This window comes from Aulonocara sp. 'chitande type north' Nkhata Bay, linkage group LG5, assembly GCF_057382095.1.
Source record: "Aulonocara sp. 'chitande type north' Nkhata Bay isolate Kocher_YH1m ecotype deep benthic linkage group LG5, A_spYH_male_GT1.1, whole genome shotgun sequence".
In the NCBI taxonomy this organism is placed as follows: domain Eukaryota; kingdom Metazoa; phylum Chordata; class Actinopteri; order Cichliformes; family Cichlidae; genus Aulonocara; species Aulonocara sp. 'chitande type north' Nkhata Bay.
In genome coordinates, this window is record NC_141348.1 from 40,343,227 (window position 1) to 40,367,619 (window position 24,393).

The following is a 24,393-nucleotide window of genomic DNA, read 5'->3' on the forward strand; positions in this document are numbered from 1 at the left end:
ACACTAATGTGGCTTAAAATGCAACCACTTTGCTGTATCGCATGATAAATAGCACCTTAAGTAGGTAATTGCAATGACCTGTACATTTTGCAGTGCACAGCATTTTGATGTTAATTAAATTAGGTCGGAAAATGCTGTTAAGAAACCTGTAAGGTCTGCAAGTGCTGCATCGCCGACTAATCAATTGCCATTATCATGTCCGGGACAAAGGTCTCGACCCGAGGGACGTGTTGGATTCTGCCGTTTCTCTCCTCTTCGCACAGAACAAGGTGCTCTGCAAAAGCAGCACAATTTTATGGCCACCGAGGGATGATTTTACAGTTTAAGAGTAACGGCTACCCATAAAAATAGTGGCTCATCGTTTCAGAAATGACAATACATTGTGAAACTAGCCAGCACAATGGCTGTATTGTTGGTGTGCTGTCTAAACATGAATCTATTATAGCAACACTACTGCTGCACCTTCAGGAGGAAATGTCTGGGTAAATGTCTCTATCTGCAGTGTTCAGAATCTGCAGTTTTGTTGTTGTACAACAAAACACTTTAGGACACAGAGTACTCAGTGAGCCTCAGTGGAAACATACAGTGTCCTCAACAGATGTCATTATGTGGATTAGGACTGTCTCTCCCGCTCTGCTCCCCTCCTCCCACTCGCCTCTGACCCTCTCATTTATCCAACACGAGGGCGGGTGGGGGGGTGGAGAGACGGGATAGACTGGCAACAGGTTTCGCCACACTGGCCAACATACTGTACTTAAGCTAGCAAGCACCTCTTTGTAATAATCTGCAGAGATAGAGAGTCTCTTATATGGATATCTTCATCAGCCTTTAACTGTCTTTTTTTTTGGTGGATTTGTTTGTGGAAGACTTATAAAGATGATTAAAACCATGTTTCAACATGCGAAGAAACATCCAGGGGTAGGTTCCGTCATTCATTTATCTTTTATATAGTCAGAGATTTATAAACAAGGCCTAAACAGCTGACTGTAATTTTAGACTGGTGTTTGCTAACAGTTGCACTTCTAAACTGCAAGTCACTGAAAAAGAGACACAAAACTGAAAACATGACAGTGAAGAATGATAGAAGAAGATACATTTGAAGCCAACCGTGTAAATGGCATGAATAATGTGCAACACTGCCTCGACGCCGCTGAGAGCAATATGTTACTGTGCAGCTTAAAGCGTGGCACTAGAATACCAATTTGCAACTACAACTTATGTCTTAAAAATGCAGTAAAATACTGTCTACAAGACATACTAATGTTATTAATTAGTAACTGAGTCCCTTTCAATTTCACAATGACAGCTCAGAGATTACAGAAAGCTTCAGAAAACTAATAAGTGGACCTTAAAGTCTGGATTCTTTTGTTACAACAATTATAACTCCTTTCCTGATCAACTTGTTTGAAACAAGTACTGTGGCAGTGTATAATTACGCTGGCATCTTAATTTGCTTTACCAACATAATAAAATGAAAGCAGAAGAAAGACACAGAAGCTGTCTTTTTTTCTGCTTCAAAGCTGTGCTGGGCTGACCCAAATTTGAGGATTGACGTTGTTGGCTTGGCAGTGCACCAGAAAAGTAATAAGGGCAGCGTCAGTATCGAACCCCAGCGAGCATAAAACATTTCCTATATCGGTCAGGCTGATGGTGAAAGGTGAAACCCTCTGCTGCGTGGCTCGACATGAAGAGATCAGCACCCGGGGATTGGACAGCTCCCGGCACACGACAGTCTTCATTATTTTCTTGGTGTTTGTTTGAGTGTCAGCGATCAAAGCTGACCTGCTTTGTTTGTGTTTATATGTGCTGCCGCTTCAGTGATGATCTAAGCGAGGCATCTGCAGTAAGATACAGTGTGTGTGCAGCGCACAGCGTGAACCTTTTTTCAAGGTTATGCCAAGTTCATCGAGATCTTACTTGGAGAAAAAGCAAACAAAAAACATGCAGCGTGGGCACACTGTGCAGTACACGAGTAAGACAACATGTGCTAGATACACAAGGAAAAAGTCTGTTTTAGTTGATGAAAACTGACTACAATCCTACTGACGCTCAGTTGTGATTAAAAAAAACAAAACTGGAAATACTCACTGGTTTCAGCTCGTTAGCTTACAAATGCAAATCAGCATCTTTAGGTTTCAGGCTATTGATGATCAAACAAGAAATATGGAGATAATTAAGATGAAACACATTTGACAACGTGTTGACAAGGATAATAAAGAAAGGTGAGAAATCATTTAATCTTAATTGATAACGCATGCAGACGACTAGTTTCATGTTAGTGCATAATTTCTTAATTATCATGATATTTGGTTAATTGGCACCTTGGATTCTGGGTGATATTTAACATGAATTAAGACAAAATATTAATAACACAAGCAGGAAAATAATCTGCAGATTACCATTTGTATTAACTAACTGCTGGCTGCAAAACTATTCAAACTTCATTTTGACACATGGACATGAGGACCAAAAGTCTATAAAATGCTCTGAATGAAAACGAGAGCGTAGCCACGGTGATGTCACTCCTGATTTTGAATGACACCAATACTGTTAAACTATAAAGGCAGCTTATGTAGGGGAGAGCAGTGTGTCATGATTTATGAGAGGAATCATCATCAATTTGCAAATGCTGAACACACTTTAATGACCACTAAATCACTGTGAATTTTGCTTTCCGCAATAATTAGTTGATACAACAAAACACATCTTTCAGCTTTTCAAACTTTTTTTTGGGAGACCTGTAATTTTAATGTGGCTGTCTTCTGTTCTTTAAATGTTCTATAGGCTGTAAACAAAATAGGCGTGACAGTCAACACAAAATATATTTTTTGTGACATTTTTCATAGTGCATAGGTATAGTTTTTCCATTTCAAAAAGATTTATTTCTTACAGTTCTGTGAGATACATACTGGACTTGCAGGATAGAAAGAAAGTATCAATATGATACCGGCTGCCGGCTTTGGTATCAATTCTACTGATATTTGGATTTAAAACTTAAAACTAGTACCTGAAACCATGAAAGTCTTTACTGAGATCACAAATCGAGTCAGCACTGGATTCGTTTTCTCAGACTTTTATACAACGGCACTTCATTTTGAAACCAGAACTGTCAAATCCTGCTAACTAAAGCCCTTTTAAAGGAACTTCTGCAATAACTTCCCAAGTCTATCTATCATATAGTCTATGCTTTAAAGTAGAAAATATCAAAGTTTTATCATCACCAGACTTTCTCCTAATCAACAACAAGGCAAGTGGCAACGCAATCAGACAGAAGACAGATGTCGAGATACAGCTGAGCAGAGACATCCTTCAGTTCAACCTGATCAAACTGTCATCTCTCTACAGCTTGACTAGATCTGTGTGGGCTGCGAACAGCTGTTCGCCAGTGGTGTGACTCTCCCTCTCCATCTTGTATACACAGTATCACACAGTAATATTAGGAAAGTTATGCCTATGTAGTGCTGATAAATAGATGCGCCATGGTGAAGGGATTGTCACACCTAAGCTTTGGGTGTTTAGGATGACATCACATTTCCTCCCCCTTCCCCTTAATGTACTTTTTAAAATGTTTAAATCCCATCATCATCACCTCTCAGGATATCAGATAAATGTGTCTGCATAAACACATTCATGACTGTGCGTCTGAGAGCACCCACTGGGTGTGTAAGCTCATTTTTGTGCACATTTGTGTGAGTGTATGCGTTAGGTGTGCCTCCGCCTCAGTGTGTGTTTGTGTTTCTGTCACTCACTGTGACAGGTATAGCGTTATAGGAGGAGAGGCTGGCACACAGAGACGCGGCAGCTCTCTCTTCCACTGCGTCCTTGCCCGTTCAACCCAGGCTGACAGTGAGCTGCCTCACACATGGCCTGGGTCTCATGCATATGGAGGAGGGCAGGGAGAGGGAAAACAGGAATAACAACTACCAGTATATGTGTGTGTATTTCACACGGGCGTATGTTCATGGTACATATCACAGCCAACCACTTGATGGAATGTGTTTGTTTACCACCTTCTGTCTCTGTGCTCTGGGACTAATGCAACCCTCCTCTCCTCTACTGTCCTTTCCTCAGTTAATCCCTCAATTTTTCTTCATGACTCTGGGCATCACAGGGGCCTCTCTCTACCTGATCCGTCTGGCAAGAGGGCCGCATGTCACGTAAGTTTTCATATTGTTTGTCTGCACACCGTAGGATTCTTCCACTTTGCTATTGCTAGTGTGAGTTTACAGGTTTTGAAACGTTGGCTGATTAAAGCTTGATATCAAACTGCCTGGACGGTTTGGTTTCAATAGCTGGTCCCAGTTTTGATCTGGGTCTCTGCTGACATGACATACTCTATTTTAAAACATAAAATCAGAAAGATTTGGAGTCAGCAAGTGGATGGAATACATAAAACGCTATCACCTCTGAACCCCAATGTCACTTGTATAGATGTGTTAATTTCTAAAGTAAAAAGAACCAAATGTAACCCCTGCTTCTCTTTAAATGTTAATTCGCTACTACTTTCTGCTGCTGAACTCTCTTAAAGTCATTATGGATTTGGTAAGACCCCTAAAAAGTTCGAGAATAATTCAGTCAGCTAAGTATTCAAAAATTGGTAAAAATTGTGGCGATAACAACAAAGAAGTTCTTAACCACCAAGGATCTGAAAATTAGGTCCAAATTACTGCGACATAGTCAGACAGTCAGAGTCCATCTTCTACCAAAGCCAATGTTCCATATCACAATTTGAAATAAAGTGATAAAAGATCAGAAACAACATTTTTTCAGTTTTCAGTTTTACTTGTCATATGCAAGTTAGCACAGGGTCAACATCGCAATGAAATGTATTTGACGAGCAGAAGACAGTCACTCAGCAGAATGGTACAGTAGAAGAAAAAAACCAGGTACCATCTTTGCCCATGCTTCTCCAAATTTCATGACAATCAATTCAGTAGCTGAAATTTACTCCCGTCTCAGCTACTTGTTGAAGCCAAACTACGATTGACAATGTCTTCATGCTTTTAATTTTCACAGTCCAAAATCTGATAAATCCCACATGATCATTACAAAAATCAGTGTCTGAAGGGTAGACGAATAAAACAAATAATTTGTGTCACAGAGGAAACACTCCACAGCTGGAAGGAATAGTGGATTAAAATACCAGGATCAGAGTCATCTTCAATCCTGATGAAGGACACAAGCCATCTGTTGGTCAAGTAAAACAGTTGTTCTACATACGACCAGTGTTGTTGGAGTTTTGACTTTTCCAACTAGTCACCATCAGCTTGCAACCATTGGAGAGCTGGTCAAACTTGGAATTACTTTGGTTTTAACAACTATGAAACCTGTAGGCCAACAGACCTAAAGAGCCCCTCCTCATGCAGCCTCTAAATTAACAAAGTTCAAAGACCAGAGTTCTTATTCTTTCACTTAGTCACAGCCACAAAAGACCCAAATTCAACTCTAACTGCCCAGTTCCTTCTAACATGAGTCTTAGACAATTAAAGTTCATGACACAACATGGCCTATTAAACAAAACAGAAGTTCTCACTTCAGCATCATTAAAATCCAGCCACACATGTTTAAACATGCTATCCATGCAAGTTTAAAGTATCTTAGAACTTGAAGTGATTGAACAAAATTGTCTGAAATTACCTTAATCAAGACTACAAACTCTCTCAGCTGAATACAAAGGAGCATTTGCTAAAAAGCAAGTTCTTAAGCAGCGACTTTGTATGGTTAATGCCTATTTGCTGGATGGCTTGTGTTTATTTCCAACTTTAAAAACCAAAAGGATATTTTGCCGAGTGGTGCTGAAAACACAGAACTGTAAGTATGCACTGATTTCAATACGAGTATCAAAACAAGGCGTAAACACTAAGAATAAGACAATTTAATCAGGTAGCAGCATTAAACTGTCATGTTTTAGAACTGCACTAACCGCACTGAACTCGGTGACCGCTCACATACAGTAAATGTTCACTGCTCGTGTCCTACTTTGAGCTACACAAACCCACTTGTTCTGAGGGTCAGCCATAAAGCCTGACCTCATCACCAGCTGCAGACACTACTGTTGGTGGTAATGGAAAGCGAGGAGGGGAGATATGCTTTCTCTGCCATCGGTCTCTCTGTCTCTTTGTTTGTGCTTTGGCGGTGTGACGTGTTGCCGGAGGGGAGGAGGAGGAGGGATGGACAGTCACAGAGGAGTGCTGTGAAATCCAGACTTTGGTTAATGAACAGAGGAGAACTGCCAAGTCACTGGGATGAGTTCACCTTATCTCATAATCACTCTCTCTTCTCCCCCCAACTTCTGTCTCCATTCGACATCCACATATTTATCTTCTTTTGTCTCCGTCCTTCTGTTGCTCTGTCTTTCTTTCCCTTGTTATTTGTTGCATCGTGGTCTGTTACCCTTGTTTAAGTCTTTTTCTCTTTACCTGCCTTGCTTTATGCTTATGTTCTGTCTTTTTTCTCCTTTGTCCTGCTCCTCTTTATCCTGCATGCCATGAATCTCTGCACATTTGCAGCCTCTGGGATAAGAACAACAACCCGGAGCCCTGGAGCAAGCTCGACCCAACCTACCAATACAAGGTGACTATAATCCCATCACACACCAAGACCACATTTGCACCAATCATGCCAGAATAGTAATCTAGACAAGAATGGCATTGTTTCACTCATTCACTGAAAATCTCACATTTATCATCAGCTTAAAAATGACCAAAATAGATTCTGACAAATCAGTTCTGGCAAAATGTCAAATACATGACGCTGCTTCCTGGCTTTCTTCACATCTGCTCAAACAAAGGAAAACAAAGTGTCTCTCAAAAACAAATTAAAGCAGATGGAACCAGGAGCTTTTAGTGGTTGGTAATAATTTGCCTTACCTCTGAACAAGGCCAGAGCTCCAAACAAACTAAAGAAAATATAAACAAAACTGACCCAAAATAAAGCAGAAAAACAGCCACTTGACAGGACCCACTAAAGAACATTTGGATGATATTTTTCAGAGAAAAAGAGTGTTTTCTTGGGGCTTGAAGGCTGCGTTGCACGCTAGTGGAATGAAAGTCCCTGCAGACAAAAGGTCAGGACATGGCATGTTTAATTCTCGATAGGAAGGCAAAGGTCTCGCATCGAAATTCTACTGAAGTCCAAACAATGATCATAATGAGGAGGGTGAAGTGAGAAGGGATGAGGGGGGAGGTGAGGGTTTTAGTGGCAGACCAATCAAGAAAAATACATGTGGAGAAAATAATCACTGCCAGTGATTAAACGGCTGGAGGTCTGAGAAGCGTGCAGGACACACACATGCACTCGCACAGTATTTATTATCCATGGCATATGCAAACTAAGGGTCGACCGATTAGTTTTATCAGGGCCAACGCCAGTAGCAGTTAATAATCCAGAGAATGATAACTGATATTTGGAATTTAAATCAATTTGCAGTGAATGAACATTTCGGTGTTCGGTGAACAACACAAAATTTTATTGGTATTTACAGTAAAAACTGCAAACTTTTTTTATTCTGGACGAAGTTGTTAAGAATGGATTATGTTGCCAAAACTGTTTATTTTATCTGAGGAAAAGGTCTCGCTGCAAAGTCTATTTTATAGTTTTCTTATACTACATTAGCCACGTTTGCCAGATCATGCAGAGACAAAAAGGCAGTGCAGGATGTGTATGAGCAAAGAAAGATGGTGGTGAGATATGTGGTAGTGACAGATGGCTTCACATCAGGAATTAGGGGGTGGGATTACATCAGGTACTGGCTCTTAGCTAATTTTTGTTTGCAGTGGTGATGGACAGGTTGACAGATGAGGTCAGGTCAGAGTTCCCATGAACTATGATGTTTAAAGATGACCTCATGATTGTAGTGAGGGTAGGGAGCAGCTGGAAGAGAGTCTGGAGACATGAAGGTATGCGCTGGAAACAAGAGGAATTAAAGTCAGAAGATGCAAGATAGAATATGTGTGAGAATGAGAAGGAAACAGGTGTAACACTGAAAATGCAAGGAGCAGAGGTAGTGAAGGTGCATGAGTTTAAATACCTGTGGTCAACCATCCAAAGCAAAGGACAGCAGATGAGAGGTGAAGAAGAGAGTGCAGATGGGGTGGAGTGGGTGAAGAAGAGCATAAGGCTGGGATTTGGTACAGAAGGACAGCAGAAGTGAAAGGCAAGGTTTGGCGATGGAGATGGAGGAACTAACAAAGAGACAGGAGACCAAACTGGAGATGGGAGGTTTGACAAGATTAGGTGTGAGCACATCAGAAGGACAGGGTGAGTGGTTTGGAGACAAAAATTACAGAGGCAAGGCTGAGATGGTTTGATCATGCGGAGCGGTGATGGTGGGTATATTAGACAAAGGATACTGAAGACGGAGCTTCGAGTCAGGAGAAAAAGAAAGACCACAGAGAAGATTGAAGATCCATGGATGTAATGAAGAGCAGAGGATTGGTGTGACAGAGGAGGATGCTAAAGATGTTGTGAGATGGAGGCAGATGCTTCACTGTAGCAAACCCTAAAGGAAGCAGTCGAAAGTAGAAGAAAAATCCAAGCAACAATGACAGCGTTGGGGTGCATGTAGCCCATGAACGAAAGTCAAGGGAGTTTCACACCCTTAATTTAAAAAAAATAAAATAAAAACAAACATATCCGCTTCTGATCACTCACCAGAACTGCTTCACAGAGCTTATCTTGCATAGTTCCCATTTCTGTATAGCTGTATATCTCAGATTTCTGTAAAGTTATTTATTTATAAATACAGAATATTTATTTCATATTCTGTATAGTTTTTCATATTTATATCCTGTTCATAGCCTGTACATAGCTTGTACTCACTACAGCCTGTACATACTTATAGTTATAGAATATTCACAACATACTTCATACCGTGTATATTATAACATAATAGACCCATTTCTGTAATATACTTACATAACTATATTATTGCTAATATATATTGTAATATATCTATATCACTAAAGCACTTCTGGATGGATGCAAACTGCATTTCGTTGCCCTGTACCTGTGCATGTGCAATGACAATAAAGTTGAATTCTATTCTATTCTATTATCTGTGACGTAACCTGCAGTGCTCATTGGTTACACAGCACTCTGATTGGACAGTGGAATGGAGAGACATGTTTCTCAAGAGCACAGATTGGCTGTGATATACCCACCTCTCAAAGAACCATGCCTTTAAGTTGATTTACTTTATGTGGAACTCGGCCTCAAAACTTAAAGAAAAATGATTTGGCCAGGGCAATAATCTGCCAACCCCTACAGCAAACTGTTGTCCTAAAAGCATCAGTGGGATGAAAATATAAGAAAAAAAAATAGACAGAGGTCACAGTACATGGTAGTGTTTGTTTATACTAGAGGGTGAGAAGTTCTAGGCTTTTTTTGGTTTTTATATTCCCCTCTGTTTTTGTAAAATGCTATCCTAAAGACGACACTGATGAATTTAATTTAAGCAAAACAGATTTAAATGTATTCCTCCTTCCTTCCGCAGTTTGTGGCCATCAACACAGACTACAAGAACCTGAAAAAAGAGGGACCTGACTTCTAAAAGGTCCTCCAGGCAACTCCAGGGGCACCAAGTTTAGCAGGACCTCCTGCTGTTATCTCACTGATGTGAAACTTCTTTCTGATGCTCTCTAATATACACTGTGAACAAAAATAAATAAAGATCACATGAGACAGATGACTGGATTTTTAGTGTTGTCATAAAAAGTGTTGGTTTATCCAACTGACATACACAGCATTAAAAAAAATCTTTCAGTGGACTCTAAATATAAACATTAAGTTTTTTATTCTTAAACGGCTTAAATAATAAGCACGAATCAATCTGTGATAGTTTTATCATTTTTCTTTCTTGTAAGGGCACTTTAACTAGGAGGTCAAAGGTCAGGGTCTTACTCTGAAATTCATCTCTGAGGCTGGAAGTGATCCAGCCTATTTTCTCAAAGCTGCACATATCACACATTTGCAATGTTGATATGTGCAGCTTCATGACTTCTCACCCTACTCTGCATTACAACATAAACATGCTTGAGACATAAACAATTAAGCAAGTGTGTGTTTCATGCCTTCTAACCTTTCTAACACACTAACTTAATGATGTGATATAAAGTAAAGTAACATAATGCCAAGCTGTTATCTTCTTTTTTACCAAGTGCTTTGCATCATGCTTATTGTGTTTATGCAGATGTATTTCACATCATGAAATGGAATAACACACCAAAAAACACAGGATCAGCAACTTCCTACTACTTAAAACACACACACGCAAATAACAATAGGGAGCTTCTGTCAAACAAAGACCTTATGATGGCAACAAGAATTATTTATAATAATAATAAAAATAATAATAATAAACAGATGAGCAATTTACACTTTATTATGCACCAGGGTTTCATAGATGAGAAACAATGGAGCCAAAAGTAGATGGAAAAAACAAGAAACAGTGGACCTGCATTCTTTCTAGTGGCCAGCAGGAGGAGAGGTCCGGGGTTAGTTATTTAGTTATTAAGCAGAAGATTTTAAGAACAGCATCCGCATATAGGAAAAATTTAACACAGAATTCCACTCACGCTGTTGGTGTTAATTAAACGGTTTGTAAAATTGTTACATACACTATAAGCTTCTAATATTTGTAGCTGACTTTTCTATTGAACTTTTTCATATTCTATAAAAACAAAAAAACAAAAAAACAACAACCTCCAGACAAAAAATAATATTAGGCTCATCACCTCACAAATCTGCGGCTGATTGGATGAGTAAGCCACACATGGACACATGCTGAGAAATGAACTTGCAGATAAAGAGGACAGAAATAGAATCAATCATGAGAGACTAATGTTTGTGTGGGTTACTGAGCTCTTAAACCAAGTTTCTGTCCCAGAAAGATGCCGTCCAAAGACACAAAACTGTTTGATCACTGCGTGTCTTTTAAAGACCAAAACCACATTTTTTTTCAAGGTATGGAGCAGGAAAAGGACACTCAGAAGCATTCGTTTCTACAAATATGTCTCCTGCTGGCACAATTCTCCCCTCTTGGAGAGTTCATTGAATGATGAATGTTGTGTGTCTGTGTGAGTCTACATGTGCGCGCGCCCTCGCTCAGTATCACTGGCCACCTGACAACATAAAATCCCGCTCTAATGGCACACAACCTGTCTCGATGACAGACCCCTGGGTTCTTCTAATACACTGCTTAATAGACAATCTATGTTCCAGACCCTGCATGGGTCCATTTATGTGAGTGTGTCTGTGTGTGTGCAGCTTTTAAACAGTAATATGCTTTCTCCAACAATGTGGTGACCTGCCCTGTGGGTATTGTCTGTTGCTGGGTATTGTGTGTGTGTTTGTGTCAGATGCACAAAACCTGCTGACAGGTAATCAGCTGGGCCAAAGTATCACACTGGGGCATAATCGCAAGGTCACACACACAGACACACACAGGGGGGACAGTTATTACCCAACCTGAACAGCTTCACAGGTCGCCGTGATTGCACTGCCTCTTTGCGGTAATATAAAACTAACACACAGAGGCGAGAGCAGCTCACTATGAAACAACTTACTAATTAGGAGTAAAAGCTTCCTTTTATAATCTATTCTGATGCCATTCACTCCCTCCTTATTTACTTCAAATATGACTTTTCAAAAACATCACCTGCACCCTGTTCCTTCACAAACATCATTTTTAAGCTCTCGTAGTCTAATAATACGCTTTCCTTGACTGCTTTTTAGCTATTTTCTAAACTCAACAGAAGTCAAGGCAACACTGCTATTTAAGGAGGACTATAGAGCTGAATTAGTATATTCATACGGCTTCAAAACTCAGTGTGTCACGGCCCAGCGGCACGAGGGAACAAAGATGGACACAGGTGCAGAAACCAACCCGGAAGCGAGACGGTAGGGAACAAATGATTTATTTCCGCCCACAGGCAAACAAAAGCAAAAGCAAAGCGGCGCCACCACACTCGTGGCGCGTAGGATTATTTACGATAAAGAGGGCGACCTAGACACCTCTAGGAGACGGCTGAACAGCAGAGGCAGCGGGGAGGTAGAAACAGGACTAGGCAGGGGCCGGGGCACTGGAATAAGAGGAGATCACGGTCAGTGGGATCCAGCAGACAATCAACGATCCTCCACAGTTGAATTGAGTTGCCTTACTTGGTTTCAGGTGGAGGTGACAGGTGGGGCGGAAGCCCGGAAGCGGTCGAAGCGTGGGGAGGCAGGCAAGTGAGTGGTGGGCCGGCAGGCCACGTCGTGTTAGCAGCAGGCGGCCCAGGTCCAGGAAGGCGGGAGTGAGGGAGACAAGATCTCCACTCCAGGTGCTACCTCTGAGGACAAGAAAAACAAGTAAGACATCACACAGCGTCTGACAGAGTTATGATGCTCCACTCGACTGACATGGGGATAGCAGATACTCAGGCGATGAATGGTTGAGAGCGCAGGTCTGATATACTGCTGGCATGATTGCTCACAGGTGGTCAGCCAGGGAGGAGCAACCGAACTCCGCCCAAAGGAGGAGGGGCCACTGTCGGAGACCTGCAGGTGCCCACCCAGACCATGACACCGTGTCAACAAACCCAGGCAATCCTTTTCCATAACTGCAAACATGAATGCAGACATGCAGCCCCAATCAGACTTCAGAAGGCAATGAACTATGGCAGCGTGTGATTAAGATCTCTGCTTCACAAACACAGGTAGTGCTGCTTTTCCATTACATAAGTTGATGTGAGAGCTCTCATCAGCGAAGCAGAATGAGACAGACTTATGAAGACCATCTCCTCCTCGATTAAATCGTCTCTGAGCAGATATTTTTAGAAGAGGATTAATTTTAATGGCTGAGATAAGAAGTAAGTTGTGGGTGGAGAAGGGACAAATAAATAAGTAAATAGGACATGCCGCAAAACAGGAGGCATCGGTGGTGGTGGTGGAGGGTAATGTGGCAGTTGTTGCGAGGCCCTGGGCAGATCCACTGATCTAGCAGAGATAGAGAGGCCTTTCATGTTTTCTCCCAGAGCTGGAGTGATGTAAAAATCAAAGAGAAAACCAATGTTTGTCTTTAACGCCTCTCCCTCATGACCTTTCATAAAGGAACAGGTTGTCAGTTTAAATGCTGCATTTCTACTTTTTTTAGTTTCTAAAAAAAAAATGGCCAAAAGGTGAATAGAAAAAGGATATAAATTAGATTAAAATTAAATGGGTTATGTAATTCCGATTTTTATTAAATTTAACTACAGACAGACCTTTTTATAGCAGAGATCTTTACCAATACTCGAATGCATCCAACTTTATAACAAGTATCATATTGTCTCCACCCAGCAGTCCTCGTAAAATGTGAAAATATGTTGATGGTGTCATCAAACTGCGCCTGTTTTGGAAGACTGTTGCGACGTCGGTCATATGCACCTGCAGTTGAATGTTAGCTGTTTTAATTTTTTCAGAAATCTCTCAGTCAGAACATGCTATATCATGTTTAGGTGGAAGCTAGCAAGCTAACTTCCTGCTAACTTTGGATGCCTGGATGTTAAACTTAATTGTTACATCTTGTAAAGCAGCAAAGCTGACCATTTTATTAAAGATTAAAGAATTTAGACAGTTTTTAACTCTCAGTGATGCCACAGTGTTCGTTAGACTTTGGGAGCTGAAGCAAATGGAGTTTTGGACCCAGATTACTTCCCGAGGCTCCTGACTACGGTAGCCATAATGATCCGAAACCCCATCAAGCGGTGCAGCCATTCGTAGCGTACCAAAGTTGTACTAAAAGATTTGACAGATTTTTTTTAGCATAAGGTGCACCAAATTATAAGGTGCACTGTCGATCTTTGAGAAAATCAAAGAATTTTAAGTGCGCCTTATGGTGTGAAAAATACGGTTTACAGAAGAAAATAATAATAATAATAATGGATACTTTATTGATCCCCATGGGGAAATTACTTGTTTTTCTCTGCATTTGACCCATTCACTCAGTGAAGCAGTGGGCAGCCCACTAAGCAGGCGCCCGGGGAGCAGTGTGTAGGGACGGTACCTTGCTCAGGGGTACCTCAGGGTAGCCGTTAAGTGGATTCGAACCGCCGACCTTCCGATCATGGGGCGACCACTTTACCTACTGAGCTATCCCTGAATATATCACAATATATATTGTTACTGCACATGCTTCAAATTACATTGCAATATGGATTTTAGGCCATATCGCCCAGCCCTACCCACATGCAAACAAAAAACACCACTTGAAACCTCAATAAGATGTTCTGATTGCTCTAATCAGAGCTGCACAGATACAGATGAAGATCCACTTCAAGAACTGAATGTTTATTTCCAGGTGTCATTGACTTTAATGTTGTGACTGATGAATTTATACAGAGTTTTTATACAGCCTATACTGAGTTTTCATATGACTATCATCAGTAAATAGAAGGAGAAAAAAGTTGTATTTATCAACTTCACAAAACAATACCAGTAAGATCGAGTATTATTAAATAAACTGTAAGTGTTTATAGAGACACAATGTTTTGAAATAATTTTGTCTAAAGGCAAAGAAAGCTTCCCTGCAAAAATCAACAAAAACAGGATTTTATTTTAATGTAAAGGAACCAATACAGTTAAACCTTTAAGCATTTTATTCACACGCATCAGCTGGTGATATATACACATGATTTTGTATTCCAGTCTTTCATATGTTATAAGAACATCGCCTACAATGATGCGTTATTGAGAAGTGTGCAGAGCTGACCTTTATAACATCACAAAACCACAACACAGTCGAGCTGCTTGTGAACAAAGCTGAAAAGAAAAAGCAGAAAATGGCACATCCCACCAAAAATACAACAATGCACAGGTAACATCCGCTCTATATGAAACTCTGAATATGCCAGCAGCAACTTTATAATGTGGTGTATGAGAATAGCTCCCACTGTGTGAAAAGCAGGACAAAGAATTATGCTGCATTGGCAGTCTGGCTCCTTGAATCCCTCTTCACTTTAGGAATGAGAACAGCTTCCACTGCGGTAAGGGTGAAAACAAAAACAAAAACAGGTTTCAATTACTGGCTCCCTGCTGCAGGTGTGGGAAAATATTTGTTTATTTAAGGTCAAGGTAAAAAGGAGAAAATCTGTGTGTAAATCAAGTGTAACTGGCTCACTTAGAGAGCACTCACTGCCACACGGACACACGAACAGAGGTTACATGAAGAGGAAGTCATAGACAATAACTCTCTGCCTTGCTTTTTAGACTAGCTCAACTGATCCTTTGTATCTGTTTTCTGAAAAAAATAACACAGTTTTACTCTTAATTAATAGAGCACCAATTCAGTGCACTCACTGTATTGTCATCAGGGTCATTCAGTGTCAATTGACCAAATGCTTACAGCTTGACCATCTCTGATTTCGTTGATCTTGATGCTTTGATGTACAGTAAGATAGTGAAATAAAATTATAGTAAATGCATTTCATCTCTTGTGGTGTTTTATTATTTCTGCAGCAAAAGACTGTTACTTTATGGTAGATCTGAGAGGTCAAACAGACTGCAAATTAAGAACGCACTAGCAAATCAAAATACATAAAAGATGCTGAATAAAACAACAAAAGTAGAAAAAAGGCTCACAAAACACAACAGAAGTGCTTCTACGGACACAATAATGTGATGGACCAGTGTGGAAGTGACAAAAATCAAAAAAATGCAAAGGATTGCCCTGAGACACGCTTATAAGAAGCAGAAGGTTCTTTAACTTTTGTGGGTTTTTTCTATTTCTGTTGTGTTTTTGCTTCCTGTATATTGCAGTACATTTAGCCTCTCAGGGTCACCATAGTACAAGTGCATATATAATTTAGCCAAGTCCAAAATACATATTACAAAATAATCTGGACAAGGCAGGAAGAAGGAACTTATGAACTAGGTTCACACAAGGGAACCTGGAACTCACAGAGAACAGGGCAAGAGCGACGCAACCTAGAGGGACAATGCGACAAAGGGCAAGGGAAAGATGAGACAAAATATACACACACAGGATAATGTGGGGACAGACCACAGATGGAACGTAGAACAGAACCAAAAAACAGAACAATGAGTCCAAGTCCAAACAAACAGAAAGACTGGTAAGTCAGGAGGACAATTTCCTGAGGTGAAGCCAATCAGGAGGCCAGCTGGGTGGCCAACGACTGAGATGGAGGCTTTTGTTATTGCCTGTAAACAAAAATATAAATAACTCAAATATTCATATTGGGAAAGTGACACAGAACACTTTCATAAGTTCTGATACTACCAGACACCAAATCTATCAATGAAAGTGAAATTTAAGTTGTTAGATGCAATTTTTTTTAATTACAATGTTTTTGCAGGATACTCTTTCCCCCCCACCAATTTCCTAGGTTAATGTCTTTGTAATATTCAAATCAGATGAACGGTCTCAAAGTACCATTTTATGGTACTGGGTACACGTCATATATGGTAATCTGTGCTACACATTTCAACAGCTTTTCAAAAATTCTAGTGTAGGCTGTACTGTCAAATTTTCAAGCAAATTCAAGCTCCCACAATTTTATGCAGAATTTCAATTACACTTTTGAAATTCCATAGTCCTAAAGTCACAGTTTGGCCTAAAACACTTCAATGACATACCTTTAGTAGGTTGTACTAACTAATATGGAATGACCCATTATTATAATTGGCTATAGGTTAACAACTGTATAAGTTGTTTTTTTTATGTTGTTACTATATCATATGACTATCATTTGTAAGTGGACACAGCAGAAGTCAAAAAGAAAAACAGATCACAAAGCGTATAAAAATGTACTTTAAGAAGTGATTTGAAGGAAGTCAATGATTATGCAGCTTCATTTCCTTTGGTATGCTGTACCAAAGTCTAGGGGCCCTGATGGCCTAATCCTTGAAACACCCTGAAGGGCCAAACCTAATTACCTAAGGCCTCGAATTAGCTCAAAGGAATCAACTTTTATTCCATTTAGCTTGGGGCCAAACTCATATGTATGAGCAGAAATTTGTGCCATCAGAAACTGAATTTGAAAAAGTTAAATTTGAATTGCTTGGATTGAATCTGAATTGTAACTTGAATAAGTGCTTTTAAAAAACTGAATACGAATTAGCCTAATTTGAAATTCAATTTATTGGTTTGAAAATGATCATCACTAAATTGAAATTGAATTTTATTTTTGAAAATGAATTCATTTGCTTTGAAACTGTATTTCATCCTTTAAAAATTTAGCTCTCAAATAATTTCAGATTCACTTCTCACCATTCAGTTTCAAACGTAGTTCCAAAATTCAGTTTTTTGGGACTTACATCCGGTTCCGGTTCAAGAGTAATGAGCGCAGATTAATAGAACTACGTTTTACTAGAGGACCGAAAGTGTTACTGACGGGAATCTACAGTGTCTTGAGCTGAATTAAGACTTCAGAAGTCATTCGTCATGTCGAATGACCAGCGGATAAACTCTCAAGTTGGTAATAAATGTATTACATGTATAAGAACAAGCGTCATGTTAACAAATGATACCGCACAGTAACTTTTATGCTTATTGTAGCTGTTAGCTAAAAATGCTAATTTTGCGTAGTTTCCCCTGAATTCATCTTTGACAAACAAATATGATCAACTGTTTCTAGTAGAATTCCAAAGTTGTCATCTTGGACCCTCTCAGAGCCCTGTATGCTTGCAGAGACCCCTACAGTAGGGAAACATGCAAAACGGTGTCCAAACCTTTGTATTTTAGCTTTATTTATGTCTTACACAGCATCCCAACTCTTTAGCTAACTTAATAACTTTAGCTAAAGTGAATAGTTAGTCTAATTCATTAGTGCAGCATTACTGGATCACCTCTGTTTGAAGTGATATAATATGATATACAACTATCACTGAAACAGCAAACTTTGTAAGTTTATCTCTTTATAAGAGATCAGGAAAATAGCAGAGAAGGACTCAGTAGAGCAGGAGCTGGTTGATATGATGCCATCTGTAAAAAAACAAAAAAAAAACAAAAAAAAACAAAAACACAAAGGAAGAAAAAAAAAAAAGCAGAGATGACCTGTAGCTATGATTCTCTTGTAATTGTTACTCGTAGCACTGATCAAAAAAAGTTGTCTCAGGTTACTTTAAAAAGGGGTGTCTGATATGACGACAGGTTGTTTCCACTCATGTCTAAATCTGTGTTTCACGTTTGTTAGGTACAGCTGGCAGAAAGATAAACTCCATGCTATGCAGGACTTTGTTAGGTTGTGCATTGTTGGTGCAGGGGATTCGATAAAGGGTCACGTTTGACTATGATTATCAGCACTAGCAGCAGCAGCATTTGAGGTAGCATGAAAGGATTAGGAGCCGGATTAGGATTACTGTACAGACCAGCATCATCCATGTGCTCTGATGTGATGCCACTGACACTATGAGAAGCACTCATGGAATAATTACAACGCATTAGTGTGGCTTGGATGTATAAATATGACTTGTAACATGGTTACATCCAGACAGACAGACAGCTCCTCCTGTTTATATTTAGATCATTTTATGGTCGTATCAACTTCTGCCAGGTTTAATCATGACAGGTGTTGAAGTGACAAAGGTACATTCATGCATACTGTGAGGCACACTCATACCGTCTCTCTCTCTCTCTCACACACACACACACACACGCATGCACGCACGCACACACACACAGCTCCACAGACATGACAGGCTGAAGATGCATTTCTAATTAATTGCTGACACTGTCATTTATCCCTCTCCTCATTAAAAGGACATGATTTATTGTCAGATCAGCTACCAAGGGAATTAAATTTTATCATCCTTTCATTTTAAACTGTGTGCGTGTCTCGGTGTGTGTGTGTGTATGTGTGTCTCAGTGTGTGTTTGCTTCTGTTTTTACAGCAGAGGGCAGATCAGAGGGAGTTTTAAGGCTATGATATATGACCGGCATTATGAGGAAATGTACCAGATGGGTAATACTGTGTACGATTATGACAATTACAACTGAAGAGTACTTTTTCATTGCACTTTTTCTTGCTTGTGAACCCATTCCTTTTACAGAGTGATTTTATGATCTGTTCTGCTGGTAAAACATATAACTCATCTGCTGTGCTTCTACAGAACGGAACAATGAAAATATTGTGGTAACTCCTGCAAGGGATTAAGAGCAAGCTGCGTTACGTAAGACGTCCAACAAAAAACAAATACTTTTTTTTTAAGGACGGAACCATTAGTGCTGACTGAAAGGTTTCTCACCAAGTTGTTTGTATGTGCGTGTGCGCGCGTGTGCATGTGTAAAGCAGTTTCCAAAACCTACTATGCAGGTGTGCAGTGTTGTTTTCAGTATTTTCTGATGTAAAACTGAGTTAAATTTTGGTTGCAGAAGAATAGTTACTGGTGTCAGTAGTCACACACATCACTCTTTATGTAGCTGTAATGCACAGCAGGTAACCTCGGCTTTGTAGGCATTAAGTAATAACAAACTCATAGAAGAAAAATACCATGACCACAGAATGAAGACCACCTGAGTGGATACCAACAAAATTAATATTCCCAAACTATACCTGAATATATTTATAACTGCAGGTATGAATTACTGTCACTCATTGAATTCGAGACCCCATAAATTGGCAGATTAAGGTTTTCTGAGTACTCCGGCAAAAGTGACCAACACTCTGCTGTCTCATTAACTGCAGACCCCCAAACGTCTAGCGTTAACCTCAACACAAAACCTCTGTACTCTGAGCTTTGTGTCATGGGCTTCCATGTTGGAGCAGTTCCTGTAAGTACAATGTTTCTATACTGCTTTTCTACTCTGAGCACTAGAAACTGACAGTACATTACTATAGTCATATTTTGTCACACACATCATCTGGAGACAAGTAAGGTACAGGCGCAATTTGCTTTTCATGATTCCTACAAATCAGTCTGCTTGTTAAAAGCACCTGCCTAATATTTGGCAGGTCAGCTTTCTGCTTCAAAAATAACTTGCTGGCATGGCATAGACTTGCCAAGACTTGTGAAGAGCAACATGAACATGTATCAGCATAAATGCCAGGAAAAAAGGTTTCCCACCTGAACGGCAAACCCAGAGCCTCTTGCAGCCATCTTAGACTGAAAAAACCCAAACAAAGCTTTATTCATTATCCCACCTCTAAAGACACGTCGTTATCACAAAATAATCAATGCTACTTTTTCACCTCTCACTGGTTTTATTGTCGTGGCTGGCTGATACACAAAAAAAATGTTCAGATTTTCCAAAAAAACCCATTTCAAATTGTTTAACTTACATATTTAACTTACATATTCAACAATGCACATAAGCTGTTATCGTTTAAATTCAAAGTAAAGGAAAGTATGACATAAATGTACCCTTAGTCAATTCTATTTTGTCATGGTTCAGTAGTGTGGATCCTAATGCACGATTCAACAAGATCACAGTTTTTGTGGGCCAATCGTGGCTCAAGATGATGAATGGATGTGTAAAGCGCTTTGGGGTCCTTAGGGACTAGTAAAGCGCTATACAAATACAGGCCATTTTTACCATTTTTGTGCTGGTATTCCAAAGGAAAAAACCCCCAAAAGCATCTGAGGAACAACTTAGAGAAAAACAGGGCAATGGAATACACTACCATGGGAAGAACAGCAGAGACTTCTAAAATAAATACACACCAGGTAATATATGGGGGGGGACACAGCTGTAACAAATCACGTCAATCAACTAAGCAGAGAAGCTAAAACTCAGAACGAAGTACATGAAACACAGGACTATCAAAATAAAACAGGAACTAACACATACCCTGAGACCCAGACTAAGACTTATGAACTTGATACAGATGATAAACAAGCACAGTGACCAGATAGAAGTAACAGAATGAAAGAGGAAACCAGACAACCATGCAAACAGGAGACAGAGAGACCAGACAGAAAGGGGGGCATGACTGGGAACACAGAAAGGGATCACAAAAGACGATAACTAAATATTGCATAACCAAAAAGATAAACTAGAATACAAACAGAGGATATAATAAATGGCAAAGAAATATAGAAGCCTGACTAAAATTGCAAAAGAGCCAAATTAAAACAAGTGACCCTCAAAACCACAAGGATTCACTAAATCCACAGAGAAACACAAAGCCTTGGGTTCAAGACCCAGAAACCATGACACATTTTACACGAGTGAATTTAAAGAAGTGTTTCTTGTTACGCATTGAAACCAACTTGAATGTGCCACCTCATGCTCAGACATGTAAATCCACAGATTTAATATGCATATCTACAAATCACATAACATGCATAGCTGAAATATCAGGGACTCTGACTTGATCAGTCCTGCAAGCAGGAACCTGGCACAACACATGTTCACGCAAACAAAAGACTCCTCCACAAAAATACAATCCCGGCGCCAGCTTTAATGCATCTCTGTAAATCCTGCTGAGGTCAAATGGTCTGTGATGACTCGCTGCACAAGGACCAGTCCACAGCTCCGAAAAGATTCAGACACATCTAAACACTGCCACAGGTGTTCTTATTAATTTAATTAAAATGACAATAAAAATGTCTTCATAGATATGACATGAATAATCAACACAAAACAGCTGATAACCTAACAGTGGACAGTGGCAAAGGCTGAATGAACACTGGTTCCACTGAAATATTTTTTCTTGTCCTACTCCTGAAATTAAGTGAAATATGTGAATGTTTGCATTTAATATTCACTTTTCAATGCCAATATTTTCTGACACTGATAGCAAGCCTATAGGAAACCTCCAAAACAACAGCACCCTGTCTACAGGGAAATGCTAAACAACTCAGCCCAACACTGGCACAAAAATAGTGTCACAATACGGCTGTGTGCAGGCAAGAGTAGGACCCAAACGCAAACTCACAGAGTCAAAAGGTAAACTCAAAAAACACAGCTTTATTGCTGGCGTGAAGTGGGACACGAAAAACAATACAAAATAAACTAAACTGGGAAAACTAAAGCACAAGGAGCCACAGGGAAAAATCACACAGCTATGAGGGAGGACGCAACACTGACAAAGAGAAACATGGGGCTTAAATACACTGAGGGATAACGAGGGGGAATGAGCCACAGGAGGAGAGCATAGCTGAGAGTAATTAAGCAGGACGAGGCAAGGGGAGCAAAACTAGAAACATTAACATAGAACAGACTGTGAAAGTAAAACAGGAAACACACTGACGGAACTCAAGACATGTGAACTTAACAGACTGGGGGAGACAGAACATAGGGACCTGAAACATGGAACAGAAAGGCACAGTAGATCAACATGAACATAACAACGCCACAGGGGAAGAGTAAAACTGAACACGATGAACACAGAAACACCAGACCTCTTCACAATAAAACAGGAAACATAATGAGACGTAGACATGACAACCCGAACTTCACAATGTAAGACACAGACATGAAACACATGAAGAGCAGGGGAGATTTACCATAGTTGGAAACACGAGGGGAAAATAATAAGAACTAGAAACACTTAAGCATGATAACAAATGAACTTAGGAACCTGAAGGGCTTACATAAACTAAAACATCAAAATGAACTAAAACTCAAAACACTGGGTCATAAGACCCAGGATCGTGACAAATAGTCCCAAATGCCATTCTACTTTATGCAAATTAGCCAACTGGTATCGTCATACAAACAGCTCAGCAAGAGAAAACAACCTCATGCAAACGTTTAAAAAAATAGATGGATTCTATTGCATGCAGTGGTTAGATGTTACAATATAAGGCAGTAGCAGTAAATAGAGAGAAGACTTCAGCCTCTGTTGGACATATTAGCACAAGCAGCAAACAAAAACCTACCTGTGGATGCAGCCAACTGACATTAGCAGATGAACCTTTTTCGTAGAGTGGGAAAGGCGTGAGTTGTCCGGTGCAACTCTTCCTATTGGAAACGAGCAAAGGAAAAGTATTTATGTTTATGAAAGTAACTATTATAAAACCAAAAACAACTTTTAGCAAGTTTGCTTACTTTCATGGTAAATGAGTGCCAGGTATTCACACCCACTGTTAAGCAGTCAGCAGGTAAGAGAACAGCCGAACGGTGGGCGGGGCATAACAATTTAAGTATAAAAAAAAAGAGCATTGAGGCACGGGCAGTGTGCCACATGAAGGAACCAGCTCTAAAAATGTCCTTTTAGCAAATTGCAGTTCATTTTCCAGCCACTATGATAGACTCACCTGCTAGTGCAAACATTTTCTTGGCAGCAACGATTGTATTGGGGCAGGGATAGCTCAGTAGGTAAAGTGGTCGCCCCATGATCGGAAGGTCGGCGGTTCGAATCCACTTAACGGCTACCCTGAGGTACCCCTGAGCAAGGTACCGTCCCTACACACTGCTCCCCGGGCGCCTGTTTAGTGGGCTGCCCACTGCTTCACTGAGTGAATGGGTCAAATGCAGAGAAAAAACAAGTAATTTCCCCATGGGGATCAATAAAGTATCCATTATTATTTAGGCACGTTGACATGGTCAAGATAATCTGCTGCCGTTCTGACCAAGCTGACTTTGAATGTGGTTGTTTGTTCCAGAAGGGCCGGACTGAGTGTTTTGGGAACAACTGATCTACTCTGATTTTCTAACACAACCATATCTGGGATTTAAAAGAAATATATCCAGTAGGGGTGGGCGATATAAACGATATACGATAGACAGGATATAAATTTGACCAACGATAGAGATTTTGATCTATCGCGATAGCGCATGTTGATGATGTCATCAAGCTGCGCCTGTTTTGGTCGAAAGCATCGCAGCGGCTACAATCAAATTATGCCGGTGAACAGATGTTAACAGAGATGAAGCACTTTTGAAATATGGGGAAAGCCAAAAACTGCGCTTCCTCCACTTCTATAACATTGATTCATTAATATTGAATTCTCTCTCAGCTCTTCTATTCCCATATTGTTGCAGTATATTAATAACTAACCTCTTATTGTGGATGAATAATCTCAGTTGTTCTCCTGACTGAAGTTTGCCCCGTGTATAGCATCCTGCTATGCGATTGCATTTGTCCCTAACCACCAGAATCCCTCACGTTAACTTTTATCATCGAGTGGAAAAAAAGTTGGCGTTCATCCTCCAGCTTCACTGTGCTAATGTTATGCTAACATAGCTGTGTTGCTAGCAATCACGTAGCACAACATTATATACCAGGTAGTCCAACTTCATTAACCCTGCAAACGCCACTGCTGTTTAGTTGTCTGTCTTCATTTATGTTGGAAGTGGTAGCAGAGCTGTACGTTTTAATTAGTTTCAAAAATCTCTCAGAACATGGTATGTCATGTTTAGGTGGAAACTAGCGAGCTAACTTCCTGTTAACTTGTAACTCCGTTAAATTTAATAACTTCTGTTTTCATGGATGTTAAACTTAATTGTTGCACCTGGTAAAGCAGCAACGC

General features: G+C 40.0%; 2 protein-coding genes across 3 annotated transcripts; one reads left to right on the forward strand and one right to left on the reverse strand.

Moving 5' to 3' along the window:
* Positions 1-700: 700 nt before the first annotated feature.
* LOC147331303 (cytochrome c oxidase subunit FA4-like) lies at positions 701-9,685 on the forward strand. The gene is made up of 4 exons (XM_086293537.1): positions 701-918; positions 4,072-4,157; positions 6,510-6,573; positions 9,494-9,685. The coding sequence occupies exons 1-4, from the start codon at positions 877-879 to the stop codon at positions 9,548-9,550; spliced, it is 249 nt and encodes an 82-aa protein (XP_086149663.1). The 5' UTR covers positions 701-876; the 3' UTR covers positions 9,551-9,685.
* Positions 9,686-11,863: 2,178 nt separating this feature from the next.
* Positions 11,864-23,352, reverse strand: LOC147331304 (uncharacterized). Of its 2 annotated transcripts, XM_086293544.1 has the most exons (4): positions 23,179-23,352; positions 22,801-22,882; positions 12,160-12,329; positions 11,864-12,080 (listed from the first exon to the last, which is right to left on the reverse strand). In XM_086293544.1, exons 1-4 carry the CDS (start codon positions 23,255-23,257, stop codon positions 11,986-11,988), a joined length of 426 nt encoding a protein of 141 aa, XP_086149670.1. In that variant the 5' UTR covers positions 23,258-23,352; the 3' UTR covers positions 11,864-11,985. The 2 variants fall into 2 exon arrangements, with proteins under 2 accessions (XP_086149670.1, XP_086149669.1); XM_086293543.1 differs by having other exon boundaries at positions 11,986-12,329.
* Positions 23,353-24,393: the final 1,041 nt, after the last annotated feature.